Raw genomic sequence first — 16,112 nt, 5'->3', positions numbered from 1 at the left:
AAAAAGCATTAGTATTGTTATGATTATATATGGAATCGTAGAGTTAGAGAGCTGATTTAATGAAGAACTTAAAATATGATACCTTACAAAGTTACAATTGAAATTTGTATATAATTAACTACTTCCACAAACAAAAACATAATAATTCTTACCCCACTTCATCAATATTTTCTTTCTTTATTATCATTTAATAATAAACTGAAAATATAATTATAAACGTACGAGGCGGTCTATATTCTACCCTTTTATATATTGGACAGGATATATAATAAGAGAAATCAGAAACTGGATATCTAAAACTTTTCCAAAGTGGGATTGGATTTATCCAATCTTAAGTTATTAAACTACATAATATAGGATTACAACGCATGGAACTATAAGGATGCATAAGTTTTTTTTTTCTTAGAATGGATTATAATCAATTTACAATTTAATTATCATGAATAAAGTTATATATATATATTTTTATATGATAAACAACTAAAATAATATTACAGCATAGGGAAGGATATTTTTTTGAGTTGCTTGCTTCATGAACCTCGCGTGTTTCATAACTCACAATATATAAAGGAAAAGAAAACATATATCTGAAAAATTCTAATAATTGATAAGGAATATAAATAACCAAGCTAAATTAATTGGTATCTAAATCCTATCATTAAGAGGATATATATATTATTATCACCATAATTTAATTTTGCATTATGTTTAAGATAATGCAGGAATATAGTTAATGGAAATCCAAACAGTTATCTAAAAGAATAAAAAAAATCATGAAACAATAATTTAATTAAACCAATCACATCAATGAATTGTGTAGGGGGGGGGGGGGGGGTAAAATCAATCGTTAGTTATTATTTCCTTGTTTCCTAATGAAAAATCAAAGATCTTTTCCCTCTTTTCATAAAAATTTCTTTTTTAAAAACTTTAAATAATTATTTTATGTTTTTTTTTTTTAAATAGAAAAAAGTCAGTGGAAAATTACGAGTAAAGTGTGTGTACCTGGCAAGTACTCCTTCCCCGTACCTACTTTTTTATCAAAATAAACAAAATCCCCAAACTACCCTCGCCTCGATATATAATCAGAAGAAACCTTCCTTTCACTTCTCCTTCACAAACCAAAAAAAAAAATCTCTCAATTCAATTCTCGTAATCAAATCAACAAACACGAAGACGATGAAGCAATTGATCCGCCGTCTATCACGCGTGGCTGATTCAGCTCAATACAGTCTCCTCCGTTCAGATTCACAGCGACCACCTAGTAGTAGTAACAACCGCCGCCGTACAGAATCATTCCTCCGCTCTTCAATGGCTCGTAGATCAAAGAAACAGAACTCTTCCGTTCCAGAAGGACACGTACCTGTATACGTAGGAGACGAGATGGAGAGGTTCGTCGTAAGCGCGGAGCTGCTTAACCATCCGGTTTTTATCGGTTTACTAAACCGATCTGCTCAGGAGTATGGATACGAGCAAAAAGGAGGATTACAAATCCCGTGCCATGTGCTTGTCTTTGAACAAATCATGGAGTCGTTTCGTCTTGGACTTCCGGTTTCGATTGATTTAATCGGAGATGAGACGATTTGAAGATGATGAAGAAAACAAAAGAAGAAGAAGAAGAAGAAGACGAAGCTTAATCTTGGGTAGTTTAGTTTAGTCAAGGTTTTTTTTCTTTAGATCTGGTGGTTTTTGTTCAGATACTGAGTAATACTTCGTCGTTTTGGGATGTAAAATAGGTATATAATATTTTTTTTTTTCGTTTGATGATGATGAAGAAGACAGAGATTTTAGAGCTTTTCTTTTTTGAAATTTGTTTGTTGCAAAATTCTCTAATTTTTTTTCGCCGGTTTTAAAAATCGGTTTGAAATTCTTGTGAAGATTTATATATATGGAAGTTTTGCATCAAATTTTGTTATCTTTTGTGTATGGATGGATTGGAGTAGTAATTTCTGGGTTTATGTGACATGAAATTTTGATTTGATTCAATTATTTTTGGATTTTGAGTCAGAAAACAAAAAAGATCGGATTTTGATGTTTTACCGACATTACCGGAAGGGTATATACGTCAATGTGTGTTACATAGCATAGAGACAGGATAAATGATACATTCTGCGGCCGTTACTAGAATATTTTTTTTTACCCGTAACTAAACTCTTTTTCAGTAGTTATCTGTTATTTTTTTTTAGCTTAAAAAGAAAAATAAAGGTTAGATTCTCTTTTTTCTTTTTATAAAAGATAATAAAGTACGGTCTAATGCCAAAAGTGTATAGTAATAATATATAAAACAAAAAATAATTGAGAATTATGGGGGGAAAAAAGTAATAAAAGACCATGTGGGTTTGCATCTCTTGTTTACTATTCTTTCAGATCCAAAAACACACAAAGCTTGTTGTTTCCAAGCCCGATATGCCTAGGCCACAAAGCTATATTACAACCATGGTGATTGTTTTACATTAATCAAGTTCAACTCAGCAAAAAATCTATAACCATATGAACCTTCTTCAGCCACTAGAAAAAGAAAACTATAATTTTTCTATGTATGTCAAACACTATAGGCATATTATATGAGTCACACATAATGGTTTAGTACATTTTCAGGTAACCTTCGTTTTATGTTTAATGAAATCAAAGATGTACGTATATATTAAACACCAGCAGCACATGTGTGTATATTTGCTTTATATACGACCCGAGTGAACTACATGTGGAGGTTTAACTGTCCCACATCTATGGATTCTCTCAATGATATAATTGTGTATCCCATAATATATAAGTCTTCATAGTTTAATTGAGATTATAATTATTACTTGTGTGACCAATCTGAATAAACCGGTATATCAATCATAGAGTTGGAATTTTTTCTTCCATTTATAATGATTTCCCATGTTGCCATCACCTGCACCACCACATGCGAGTTATATATATATATAGCAATCCACAGTCAATCATTAACTTCCCTGTTTATTTTGTTTTGTTCTATTTATTGTCACTTAAGACGATTGATCCACAACTATCCAAGGTAACCATAAATTTTGTTAAGGTCGGTGTCTCCACATTTACATCATCAGTATATATGTATCGTGATGTTAGATCTATGTATAGCATCATAAATGTAGTCAAAAGTCACCGAGCCACATAGATGGATCCATCAATTTCGTTTGAATATAATGATGATGTGTTAACTTTGATTATAGTTGGTTTGATGGAAACAAGTATTCTGTTTTGTTTACTTTACGTTAATGTACATTAATTACGATGACTGTCCAAGTGTGAAATCGATTTTTTCTTCATGACTTTAAAAAAAAAAAGTCATACTTCCATTCATTTTTTTTTCATTATCAAGTACCTCTCAACGGGAAACATACATGTGTAACTATAAAAATGACCAGGAACTATAATATAAAATTCATTTTGTTGTTAAGATTCTCTTGAATGAGGTCGAAATGACAACGTTGTAATATGTACTTATATTTTTTTTTAAAAGGAAGATTCCTAAATTGGTATTGCAAGGGCATATATAGTAGTAAGCATGAGGACTTGGGCAGCATATTTCAAGTATGAATCGGATTGTTGCTTAGGAGGACACGGCTCAGCTCACCTCATGATTGATTCGATTCTTTAAATTTTTTATTTAATCTCTTTTGGGATCACATTGTGATTATTGTTATCACTATTCTTCAACAGATATGGATTATACTATTTTTCTTCGTGACACAAATAAGAAACAAAGTAATGTTCAATTATTATTTTTTTTGGTAGAAATGCAGTAATCCCAACCATTCCATGATTCCATATATGAGTGAGCGACTCTTCTATCTCATAAAAGCCAAACACACATATTAATACTTGAGCTGTATGCCAAAAATTTGTTATCGTATTTCTCATATTCATGTTTGGTTTGTTTGTTTTCAGCCAAGAAATTGGAAGGATTTGTGTTAAAATGACTATTCTCATCTTCTTAATCATGAGTTTCAACAGTTTTTGTAAAAATATGGTGTTATTTGAAGTATGTAAACTAAAATAATTTATGGTGGTCTTGAGATTGTTTATGTTAAGGCCTGCTAAATAACATCCACCAGAAATCATTTAAAAAAAAAAAAAAAAAAACTTTGAGTGATTACAGGCTACAGCTATAGAATAAATAAAGTCACAAACATTTAGACTATATATTGATGGGCTTCTGTTGTTTAGAGCCTCCCTAAACAAGATTAGTTTAGGACCCAGTTTTGTTTCAAAGCCCATAAAATCTAACAAGATTTTCTTCTAACTTTTTTATTATGAATTATAAATATAAAATAATTGTAAAACGAAATATTATTTTATTGAAATAAAATTTAAAATTTATACCACATTATTTAAAATTTAGAATTAACTAAGATGATAATGATAAAATTGAAATTTTGTTTTTATTATGAAATCATGAATATGAAGAAGTAATTTAAGATTAAAGTATCAAATCATACACTTTCATTACTATGTATTTTTCTTCAAAATCAAAAATTTAGAATAATTTTTTTTTTGTTGTTGAGATTTTTGGCCTTTGAAAACTCAAATCATTGTAAACAATTCAACTGTGGGGCAAGCACGTGGAGACTTGAACAAGCGAAACGACGTCGTGTGTACAGTTCAAAGAAGACACAACACGTATACACATCACTAATAATAGTTTGGTAGATTAAATGAAAAAAAAAAATATACAAGTTGAAGTTGGAAGGTAATGTATCATGCATTTCTATGACTACGCTTATCTTCTTTCCCACTCATATCATATTTTTTCTCCATCATTTCAAATTTTGTTTATTGAAGTGATACATTCCCTACGTGCATTCAGCCAGTTGTTGTTATGTAAGTTGATTTACAGGTTTATATTTCGCTGTCATTGTATAAATGGAAGTTCAAGACGTAACCGTATATACCATCTCTATATACTTATTTACTTATTTTACTTTTAGAATAAAATCTTATTATTCTATTTTTATCGGCAAAAAAAAAAAAAAAAAATCTTACAAATTTTAACGCTTCCTTTAAAATGCATACTTTGTAAAAAAAAAAAAAGGAGAAAAGATTTCTACATTAATCGTCTTTGCATAAATAACATAAATTCAAGTTGCAGATCCAAATATAGTCAATGGTGACAACTAATATACTAGTCAATATTTACTATTGTGAACAAAGAATCATATTTTCCCTTATATTTTTCCTAAAAATTAAAAAAAATACTTTTTACCTTTTAGTCTGAAAATTGAAATCCGAATTTTCACAGTATAAATATTTAAGTAAATAAAAAATATATTTAATTAATTAAGATACTTTTAAAACCTTTGAGATTTGAATATGAAAAGAAAGTTGATTTTAGATTTGAGAAAATAGTGCCAGAATTTTTTATTTTGTAGGAATACAAGGACTAATTAAAAATAGTCATATGATAAAAAAAAAAGTCAAAATTTAATTGATAGAAAAGTATGAGGATATAATATATATATATGAGAAAAATAGATACCCATTTAATTAATTTATTCAAGTAGGTTTATTTGTAGATGAATTAGTGGCATGGCCCTTGTGGTCTCTCGTAATTAACCCTTATATATATATGATGATGATGATGATGATGATAAGTACATAAGATTCTCTAAAAATTAAAGTCGGTGTGATGGGGAAAAGAAGAGCACCATGCTGTGACAAAAGCCAAGTGAGGAGAGGGCCATGGAGTGATGAAGAAAGTGAAAGACTCAGAGCTTTTATCGAAAAAAATGGTCACCAGAATTGGAGATCTCTTCCCAAACTCGCTGGTATGTCCTAGCTACTCCTATCTATGACACTGCATGCTTCACTATCTAACTCATTTGCATTATCTTTCTCTCTAATCATGTTCTTTGATCTGATACGATATATGCAAGATGCACTCTTTTCTTTTTCGTTAATGATGCATTTCGGTCTCGAGTAGAATATCTATACAGAACAAAACCTTAGTCTCTTTCATCGATTATTCTTAATACTTCTGATTACTTATCAAATCTTACAATTCTACATGTTCGAACAGTAGAAGTTACGAATTAGTGTATGTTTTGGGTCTCAATTACAATTTTGGTGACTATTTCATAAAGATGACATATATGTCTTTGATGAATAGAATTTGAAGAGATGTTTGACCAGAATCTGTAACGTTCGTGTTTATTACAAAGTTTTCTGCTAAAAGTTAAAAGTTGAATAGGTTAGTCTCATACAAAATCTTTCGGAAGATGGGGTGAAATATCAAATATCGAAATAAATGGTTAAATTGCTCAATTTAAAATTTATTGTAAATAAAAATTTGGTGAAACTTAAACCTCGTCTTTCTTCCTAGTCTTTATATGTTAAACTTGTAGTATATCTGGTGTTCAAAGTTGATAGTGTTTGTAACTTAAATAGGATTGATGAGATGCGGAAAGAGTTGTCGTCTAAGATGGATAAACTATCTGAGACCAGGTCTCAAACGAGGCAACTTCACCAAAGAAGAGGAAGATACCATTATCCACCTTCACCAGGCTCATGGAAACAAGTAATCATGTCTCCTTTATCTCAAATCATTATTTTGTGTGTGTGTGTGTGTACATACATTTTTAAGCAAAAAGTAGTATAACAGTAGTGCATTATTTGATCAGGTGGTCTAAGATCGCATCCCACTTTCCGGGAAGAACAGACAACGAGATCAAGAATGTGTGGAACACTCATCTCAAAAAGCGATTGATGAAGAGAAAATCATCATCATCATCATCAGAAGAAGATGTCACCAATCATTCAGTGTCCTCTACGTCTTCTTCCTCTTCCTCAGCATCGTCAGTCTTGAAGGATGTTATTATAAACAACGAGAAGCCTAACCAGGAAGAGGAGTTTGAGGAAATCTTTGTGGAGCAAATGGCATGTGGATTTGAGGTGAATGCACCACAATCACTAGAATGTCTCTTTGGAGATAGCCATATTCTTCCTCCTATATCTAAACCAGACTTACTAGAGATCCATGGGAAATCAGATCACGAGTTTTGGAGCAGACTGGTTGAACCAGGGTTTGATGATTACAATGAGTGGCTCAATTTCTTGGATAACCAAACTTGCTAGAACACACAAGGAGTTGATCCATCATGTACTGTTGCACTGTCTTTTTCTTTCTTATAGATAAATTTAGACTACACTGAGAACTCGCTGTTTTTCTAAAACCTAGAGAATTTGGAAACTAGAATGTAAACGAGTCAGAAGCTAAATTGTTGGTATTATTATACAGTACGGTGGGGATAAAAATCATATTTGAGATTAGATATTTTGATGAAACACAAAAAACCTACGAAGCTGTCACTTTCTGCTTTACAAAAGATTTTGCCCATCAAAAGTGGTTAAGAAAATGATCATCCACAATCATCAGCAGTTTTACTTTTACAAAAAGGCTTTTACTACTCTATTTCTGAGATTTCAGAAGCTAATGAGCAATCATCAAGGCCTGAGGTAAAGAATGGATCATACCACTGTGAACAACTTATCATCTCTATCTCTTCTAAAACCGCCTTCTCCTCAACCTCCTCATCCTCCCTATCCGCAGGTGTGAAATCAAACTTGAGATTTGGGTCATTTGGCCTAACCCATGCCACTTCTGTTTGCTCTGCCAAGAGTTTGCGCTGTTTGCTTTTTGAAGACTTGGCTGAGTCTGCGACGGATAGCTTATGTTTCCCCAGGGACTGTGCTTTCGTGCCTGTTCTAGACTTCAGATCGTTGGCTGGGAACGTGTTTGAAGCCCATCCAAATAAATCTTCAATACAAGCATTTGCAGCATTCCTACAGAACAAGATCACCAATTCTTTAGTGACTATTACTGCTCTCAAAATTATCGGACGAAAAATCAAATATATCAGCTTTTCAAACCTGTAACGGTTCTCTGCAGCAATCCTAGAACCTTTTAGAACATCTTCCACTGGGGGCTCGTTCACATAATTTAATGGATCTGACCCATCAATGGACACACTTATCATGGGTGGAAACTGCGTCAGGGAATCATCATAACCACGTGGGGGAAATTCCAAGGTTAAGTCTAACTCCACTTTATTGATAGGTTGATTCTCCTGCAACCTCGAACGGGAAGCAGTATTGTTTGGCTGACTCGTGCTGGAATCCTGGAGAGCGGCTTCTAACATCTTTCTACTTAAGCTGGTGATCTTCATCCCCTGCCAAGGCTTTCTAGCTATATCCTGGGAGTGATTCACGGAGCCAATAAACTGTCTATTGAAAATGGGATTGCTTAAGGAGAGCAGTTGTTCATTCCCTGTCCGGGTCGACGTCCTCCAAATTGATGACAGCAAGCAAGAAAAATGTTTTTGTAGGAGCATCTCTGTATCTGGCTGCTCAGCTGCAACATTTAGGAGCGTCCGAATATTTTCCTGCACCAAAAATGATATTAGTGAAAAGCATCTCCTTTCCATTATAATCTTCTCACTTGATTGAAAGGACCCATTTAGAAGAAATGTTTTGATCTTTCCCTAATTCATCACTACTTTAATGCATGCTAGTGAGTAGCTAACCTAACGCTATGCCATAATCAACCTTACCTCAGTGACTTTCAGGAGTGCCTTCCCAGAACCTGTGTTGAGGTTCTTCTCGTTCACTGCACTGTCGGAAGCAGACATAATATGTCGTTGGATAAGCTCTATATATCTCTCACAACAATATGCAGGATGGCGATACCGTCCCCTGTAAGCCCCACCAGCTGTCATTCCATAAAGAGTTCCACTAACAAAACTCCAATTAGGCCCATATTCATGTACCATGGCACACAATATAGCATCTTCCTGAGGCAGCCAAGAATCAGGCGAGGGAACACAGTCTCTAGACCACAGATTCCCTTTCTTTAGCTTCTCTGGCTTGATCATAAGAACACGCTTTATTGGCATGGAAGTGATGGATTTTTTCCCTATAGTTTTACCCCTGCTCGTCAGTTTCATTTCATTATCAACAACCATACTGTCAGGCGGTTTTGATGGTTCCAGTTCATCATGTAGAGCACTTGGTTGTTTGTATTTGACATCTGAATTCGGAAGAGATTTCTTATGCTTCTTTGCTTTCTTCTTCGAGGTATTCTCTTCTTCGGTGTCAACAATTAAATCTCTTTTCTTGCCTTTCATATGCATCCGCGAAAGCGGCGTAACCATATCTGAGTCACTGCTACTCACATAGGCGAATTCTTCATTATCATCATCAGTCGAATCTTCAACTTTCACAACGGACTTCACATATTTTGGTTCCGCAGCCAGTGATCCTTTCTTCAGGGATTTAAATTTGGCTTTCTTCGCTTTTTTCTTCTTCTTAGACTTTGGTACATGAGGAATTTCATTCCTGAGGAAAAGAATGGTTTAATTAATCTACTTGTTTTATCAATGATGAATTATAATTTTCAACAGCAATGTCATAAATAAATCATATTGACAATGAACCGTGTGGACTCAGAAGTGTCTTACTGTATCAACTCCATTTCAGCCATCTCAGCAGCTTCCCTCTCTCTAGCTTCATTTTCCAAATCTTCCATCAACTACAAAAATATAAGTAAATACGTGAACAAGCTAAATTGCATGACACACGGTAGATGCAGTAATTAATCTCACCTGGTGCTGAGCTAAGACTTCCACTTGCTGCCTGTATGCTTCGGTTGCAAAATCAGCATCCCATTCTGAAAATAGCATTAACATCTCATGTGAGCTAAAAACCAGGTGGGCTAACATTATACAAAGTTACATCACCGGCAGGGTCATTGTCAGTTAAGTAGGAATACTAGATAAATTATTGGACTGAATGTGCAAAAAAGGGTACACTTACTCTCATAAACAAGAGGCTCTTCCCCATCATCAATCTCAGCTTCCATTTCGTCCTTGTACTTTTCAATGTGGTCAAGCTCCCATTCTTTCTCTTCGAACCCCGCTTCATTTTCCATTGCAGACTCACCAATGATGGGGTCCCAAAGCTCTAAAAATCTAATCGCATATCTATCAATAGGACGTAGCTGATTCTCAAAAGATGAGATAGCTTGTCCAGCAGCAGCGGCTGCTGCAGCCATTTGCTTGACATCATCTAATACATCAGTGTCATCTTCTTGGCTTGAAGTAGTGATGACAGCTCTCTCATCCCTGGTATCACTATGTAACAATGGAATATCTTCTTTTGTCGACCCTGATGCAACTAAACCTTGATCAACAGGCTCATCAGCCTTTAGGTCATCTTCATTTACTAGCTCATCGTCTTCTGGTCTCTCTACAGGTTCTTCTGTAAACTCTTGATTGTCCACAGCTTCTTCTTGTTCTACTCTTTTGAGAGCCATATAATCTGCCTCATCTTCTGCCTGTTTTAAAGCAGCCTCAACATCTGCATTTGACAGAGGTACCTCCGCCCCACAATTCTTGCTTGTTTCCTTTTCATCCTTTGTAGTCAGAGCCTTATGCCCAGAGAACAACTCAATGGGATCAAGCTTCTTGAAAAATTCGGTGTTATACTCACCGTTTTGAATTACTAGGTTATCAAGCGCACGCTTCTGGTTTGCTTTCTTTAAGATATTCTCCTCAATGGTGCTCTCACTTATCAACCGGTATATATGGACTTCACGTGTCTGACCTATCCTGTGGCACCGATCTTGAGCTTGTTGGTCCATAGCAGGATTCCAGTCACTGTCATAGAATATAACTGTGTCCGCACCCACAAGATTGATGCCAACACCCCCACTTCGGGTTGACAAAATGAAAAGAAAGATTTTGGGATTTGTATTAAACCGCTGCATTAACGTCTGCCTCTCTTCTGGAGGAGTAGAACCATCAAGACGCATGTAGGTATACCCATATAAATTAATGAAAGCCTCCAAGATGTCAAGCATCTTGGTCATTTGCGTGAATATCAACGCCCTGTGACCCCCAAATTTTAATTTCCTCAATAACATAGCAAGCTCCTGCAGCTTACCACAATCAAACTGTATCAGTCGCCTATCTGGAAAATATACTTGGCTCCGAACGATTGCAGGTCTAATCGGAGACAAAAGAGGTGACAATAAATCTGTAACTTTCTCCTTGTATGATGGACTAAGAAAAACAGGAGCGTCACTACGGCTGCACCAGCAAGCAGGTGAAGGTACTCGTGCAGCTGGAATCGCAAATGTGAAAGCTTCAACTAGCTCAATTATCTTCTGAAAGCGCTCGATCGGTGAAAGAACTATGTCAGCGAGGGTTGAGGAATACATGTCAGATGAACGATTAGCTTTAAGATGGTGTATATCATCGAGTGGACCCTTAATGGTTAAAAGAGTTCTCAGAGATGTAGAGTAAGTCGGCTTTCTCTGGCATCTCAAAGAATTCCACCATGCAATGGCTGCTGCCCGATCCTTAGTTTCTTTAACCCTTTCCTCAAAGATGGCCTTACGTACTTCTTCAAAAATATTCGTCCCTTGCAGATTTTTGCGGTTTTTCGAACTCAAAGGGATTGCTTCTGGATCATCCTTCAAGTCCATACGCTGCTTGATTAGTTCCGAGGGAGTTGAAATAGCTTTAATCTCATCCCCTTCCCAAGAAGTCATAGAAAAATCAAGATGTGTGAATAAGAACCCCAAAGCCTCAAGATCAACCTTGGAAAACGGACTTTCCAAAAGCAGCGAACAGATTGTTGAACTCAACTGCACATCAATGCCAGCCATATCAAAAGAACTTACAATAGGACGACCCTCAAAGAGATCAGGATGATTACACACTTTCCGCAACTGCATAATGATACTTATCATCCCAAAAAAGCTTCCACTGTTAAGTGTAGCCTGTGTTTCTGTGCTTGCTATGAAGTCCTCGTACAAGTTGCGCTGCCTCTTAGAAAGTCTACAGAAAATAACATGCTCATGTTTTGAAGGAAGTTGCTTCTCCACATCCCTTTTTAAGCGCCGTAGAAGAAAAGGACGGAGGACATTATGTAAGCGATCAATAACTTCTTTGTTGATTTTTTCTTGTCCCTCAACCATCCCTGCTATCGGGTTACAGAACCAATCTTTGAATTCCTGGTGAGACTGAAAGACATGTGGCATCAGAAAATGCATAAGTGACCACAATTCCATAAGATCATTCTGCAGCGGTGTACCAGTCAACAAAATTCTGCGTTTAGAATTGAAGTTCAAAAGTGTTTGCCATCTCTGAGACTTCCAATTCTTAATTAAATGTGCTTCGTCAAGAATCAAGTATTTCCACTTCTTGCGCTTGAACATTTTACTGTCCTGAATAACTAGCCTATAGGTTGTTATGCATACATGAAATGAGTTAAGCTTCATCCATCCTTGTCTCTTGAGTTTCCGCTCCTTTGCACTCCCAAAGTAGGTGAGTATTTTAAACGCAGGACACCACTTAAGAAACTCAGTTTCCCAATTAAGCATCACACTCGTTGGAACCACAATCAGATGGGGACCCCATATCCCCTTATCACATGCAAGGTGTGCTAGAAGAGCAATGGTCATAATTGTCTTTCCAAGACCCATTTCATCAGCTAGAATCCCGTTCAATCTTTTCTCATACATCGTGACAAGCCAGTCCAAACCAATGTGTTGGTACTCACGCAGAGAATGCTTGAGCAGAAACGGCAGTTTCGTTCGAACTTTTGTTGTAGAGTACGTAAATCCAGTTGGCTGCGCGGATCTTGCTGCTGCTGCTGCATCAGCAATTTTATCACTGCTATCTTCACCATTATCTTCTGTTATTTCATGGGATGTGCCATCAACTATTTCTGCGCAAGGCTTTGGATCTGGCTTACATTCTGTTGAATCAACGTTTTCATCATCAGAATTAGCTTGCTGCCTATTTTCGTGAGATTCTACACCAGACTCTTCAGACTGAGCACATGAATACTCAGATTCATCCTCAGAAATATCCTTGTCACCGAAATCCTATCATAGGAAACTTGAGTTTCAGAAAGAAAAAAAACAGTAAAACACTACTGAACACATGCACACAAGAGACTTAATAGCATACCTCCTTATACCTTGCGAGCAGTACTTCAATAGGCATTTCACTCTCTTTTTGCAGCAGAGAAATCTGCAATACAAGGTGAAATTTCTGTTTGTAAACTCTCTAGCTAATAACGTTTTCCATGTTACAAGAAGACAGAATAATTAATAGATTTGTCACCTCTTCGACATGGTCTTCATTATCTGCTTTCCCTAATTCCTCTTCGACAGAAAGTGTTGTCTCATCATCCTGCACCAAAAGAGCAGATATACAACTTTGAATCTATATGCTTGTTCAAAACTTTCTTCCACAAGAGCCTAGGCTAAGAGAATCAAGTTAAAAGAGAAAAGTTTTAAAATGACTGATCTCTGGCATTTGATGAGATGGCTGACCTTTTCCTCACCAGTGGCAACAACAAAGTCGACATCTTCCTGCACATATTACAATCAGTGACACATCAAGTTCATCATTAGTCAGAACCAGAGACCTTATGCTAATTGCAACGAAGAACATCATTAAGGTCTCCTGACAAATGATTCACAAATGAGATCAGATCCACTTACCTGTTCATCGTTAAAATCATAAGTATGATCTTCCTTTCTGGACTTAGCAGAAGCACTCCTCGTGCCTGGCTCGAGGTCATGAGAATGGGTCTTGGTTTTTGCCAAACGACCGCAGCTATCATTCTGCAAATAAAGGATATATGTTACATTTGAGCCAGAATTTCAATGACAAATCAGACAATGGGATTTTAAAAAGACATACAACTTACAGAACGACGAACACTTGGGCTCTTTTCAGTTTCTTCAGAAGCAGTAAGATTGTTCATGTCTGCTGTATATGTCAAATGGGAAGAGGAAGTCAAAGAGAAGTTGCATTGCTTTTCAATACATTATAGGGACTTAATACCACTCACCCTCTCCATGATCTTGATCTACTGAGGCCAGTTTGTCTCCACTTTCATCATTTTCTGGGCTGGTTTCTCGACTGACTGAGGGATCAAAATAAAGCTCTTATACAAAAAGAGGATGCAATTCAAATAGCTGACATCTAGTAAACTTCAAAGTATATAAGGAAAAAAAGGTCAACGAATAGCAAGCATAGAGTTATCCCAACCTCTCCCAGCAGTATAACGTCTGAGCAGCTCCTCAACTGGTAGATCCACTTCATCTCGCAAAGCTTCCAACTCTTCCTGTCTTTCCCGTTTGGTAAAATGTTTTTCATCCTCCTCAATAGTATTTTCATCATCTTCCTAAGTGTAATTGTGGGTTTAAAATGAGATATGGAACATATCACTCCTCAAAGATAAGAGATAAATGAGCAAAAATAATCACTTCTATCTCCACAGAAACTATTCAAAACTAGAGTATAGCCTATATGTTGGGTACAGGGTAGTGTCATGACAAAACGTAACAATTTTCTTTGAGGTGCAGGTAGATTCAAGCTGTGATACACAGTAATTGCTAAGTGGTAAAACAAAAATAAAAAGAAGATTAAGTGAAACTCACGGTCTCATCCTCGGATTTTAGATCATAATCCTCATCGATTTCAGGACTTTCTGATTCAAGACCTGCAGCTACTGCGTCAAAAGATTGTTAGGATCCACTTACACTTGACAATAATGCTGTGTTGAGTAATAGGGTGCTCACAAGAATTTATCTCTGGAGGTATCTGTTCTGCCATCTCCTCATCACTTTTCAACTCGATAGCTGGCAGAGTTTTTGGAGGACTACTATGTCCTTCTTTACAAGGCTCCACTAAATTTTCTGCCAACATGGTTGAGTACCTAACATAACCAAACAGGTCAAATTCAGTTCTTTTAAATATGTTCCAGATTAAAAAAAACTGTGTAAGAAAGATTCCGTAGTAACCTCTCGGTTTGGCCTAACAGAAACTCAAGTTGCTTGTCCATAGCCTTCTTCTTTTTCTCATTGCGTACCAGCTGATGCTTGTAAAGCACCTATAAAGATGCAAGACAACACAGAACAACAGGTTTCAGATACACAGAAGTTAAACAAAACCTTAAAATTTCAAGTCCAGGGAAGAAAAGTAAAAGAATTACCAGCTTCTCAACTTTCATCCAAAACTTTTTCATGTCTTTCGAGATATTAAGAGCTACTTTCCGTAATCGCTGTTCTTCTTCCTGTAAGAAGCAATAATGTCAATTAAAAACTAATGCTGAAGAGAGTGTAAGTACTCTGAAAGAGCAAAGAGAGAAAGAGGACATAACCTTTAGCTTCCTTTCTTCCCTAGATGCCTGATCAAGCATGCCTTTACTGGCCCTCAAAGCAACCTTCTTCGCTTGCGCCAGCTTCCACTTCCTCTCGGACTCAAAGTCCTACAAAAACGTCAACAATTAGAAGAGAAGAGAAAAAGCATGCATGCATACCAATCGTAGATGAATGAATGAAAACAAAGTAGCACTCTTTCTAATAACCTTTGAAAGCCAAGCCATCTCTTCCAAAACATGGTCCCAGTGAGTTTTAGGGCGACGTGGTTCTTTAGGAGCTTCGAGCGTCTGTAAAACAAAAACAAAAAAACCGTTAACACTAAGCTCAAAGACCGGAGAACTCAAAAGCGTAAAGATAAAAAACTTGGAAGCTAACCTTCTGGCGCTTAGCTTTATACTCATTATCAGGTTTAGATTTCCCAGCTTTGGACGCCATTACTATATCAGGTTTAGATTTCCCACCTTTAGACGCCATTAGTAACGCCCTCTATGCAAAACCTTCAAAGGGCGAAGCAGAAGAAGAAGAAGACTAGAGACTGCAGAGTGCAAACAGAGCCACTCCACAAGGTCCCCGAAATTAGGGTTTCAACTTCAGCGCGACAAAACCAACGCAACGATTTCATCACTCACCAGAAACATCACAGGTTTCCAAATCTCAAAACTTCAACCGACTAATCTTTAGCTGAACAATCAAAAAAAATTATCTCGAAATCGAAAGGGGAAGCACGAATTAGGTTAATTATCAAATTTCTTTCCACTTCATTCTTTACTTAAAAGAAAGATGTGATTTTGAGATCGAGATAACAACAATGAGAGAGATACGATAAAGGATGAAGCTTTGGTTGTGAGAATCTTTAATACTTAATCGAGAAAGAGCTTTGAGAGAGACGAAGCGAGCTCGCGGCGCAGATAGA

The 16,112-nt window shown here is 36.2% G+C and overlaps 3 protein-coding genes across 6 annotated transcripts; 2 read left to right on the top strand and 1 right to left on the bottom strand.

Moving 5' to 3' along the window:
• The first annotated feature begins 1,069 nt into the window (after positions 1 to 1,069).
• On the top strand, positions 1,070 to 1,904 carry LOC104765051 (auxin-responsive protein SAUR72). The gene has a single exon (XM_010488709.3). It carries the CDS (start codon positions 1,177 to 1,179, stop codon positions 1,582 to 1,584), a length of 408 nt encoding a protein of 135 aa, XP_010487011.1. The 5' UTR covers positions 1,070 to 1,176; the 3' UTR covers positions 1,585 to 1,904.
• Positions 1,905 to 5,548: 3,644 nt separating this feature from the next.
• On the top strand, positions 5,549 to 7,235 carry LOC104765050 (transcription factor MYB10-like). Its single transcript, XM_010488707.3, has 3 exons — positions 5,549 to 5,786; positions 6,406 to 6,535; positions 6,639 to 7,235. The coding sequence occupies exons 1-3, from the start codon at positions 5,648 to 5,650 to the stop codon at positions 7,090 to 7,092; spliced, it is 723 nt and encodes a 240-aa protein (XP_010487009.1). The 5' UTR covers positions 5,549 to 5,647; the 3' UTR covers positions 7,093 to 7,235.
• A 25-nt stretch (positions 7,236 to 7,260) lies between these two features.
• Positions 7,261 to 16,018, bottom strand: LOC104765049 (protein PHOTOPERIOD-INDEPENDENT EARLY FLOWERING 1). 4 transcript variants are annotated; one of them, XM_010488704.3, is made up of 20 exons: positions 15,575 to 16,018; positions 15,406 to 15,486; positions 15,199 to 15,306; positions 15,031 to 15,111; positions 14,840 to 14,928; positions 14,618 to 14,754; positions 14,477 to 14,547; positions 14,085 to 14,220; positions 13,885 to 13,959; positions 13,741 to 13,802; positions 13,532 to 13,654; positions 13,361 to 13,399; positions 13,149 to 13,217; positions 12,993 to 13,055; positions 9,829 to 12,907; positions 9,618 to 9,682; positions 9,474 to 9,544; positions 8,568 to 9,351; positions 7,888 to 8,399; positions 7,261 to 7,800 (listed from the first exon to the last, which is right to left on the bottom strand). In XM_010488704.3, the coding sequence occupies exons 1-20, from the start codon at positions 15,671 to 15,673 to the stop codon at positions 7,422 to 7,424; spliced, it is 6,123 nt and encodes a 2,040-aa protein (XP_010487006.2). In that variant the 5' UTR covers positions 15,674 to 16,018; the 3' UTR covers positions 7,261 to 7,421. The 4 variants fall into 4 exon arrangements, with proteins under 4 accessions (XP_010487006.2, XP_010487007.2, XP_010487008.2 ...); XM_010488705.3 differs by having other exon boundaries at positions 13,741 to 13,799; XM_010488706.3 differs by having other exon boundaries at positions 14,477 to 14,544.
• Positions 16,019 to 16,112: the final 94 nt, after the last annotated feature.

The sequence above is a fragment of the Camelina sativa genome, chromosome 19 (assembly GCF_030686135.1).
Source record: "Camelina sativa cultivar CO46 ecotype springtype chromosome 19, ASM3068613v1".
NCBI classification, from domain to species: Eukaryota; Viridiplantae; Streptophyta; class Magnoliopsida; order Brassicales; family Brassicaceae; genus Camelina; species Camelina sativa.
Note: the sequence above shows the minus strand (reverse complement) of the source record. Positions and strands in the feature narration are given on the sequence as shown.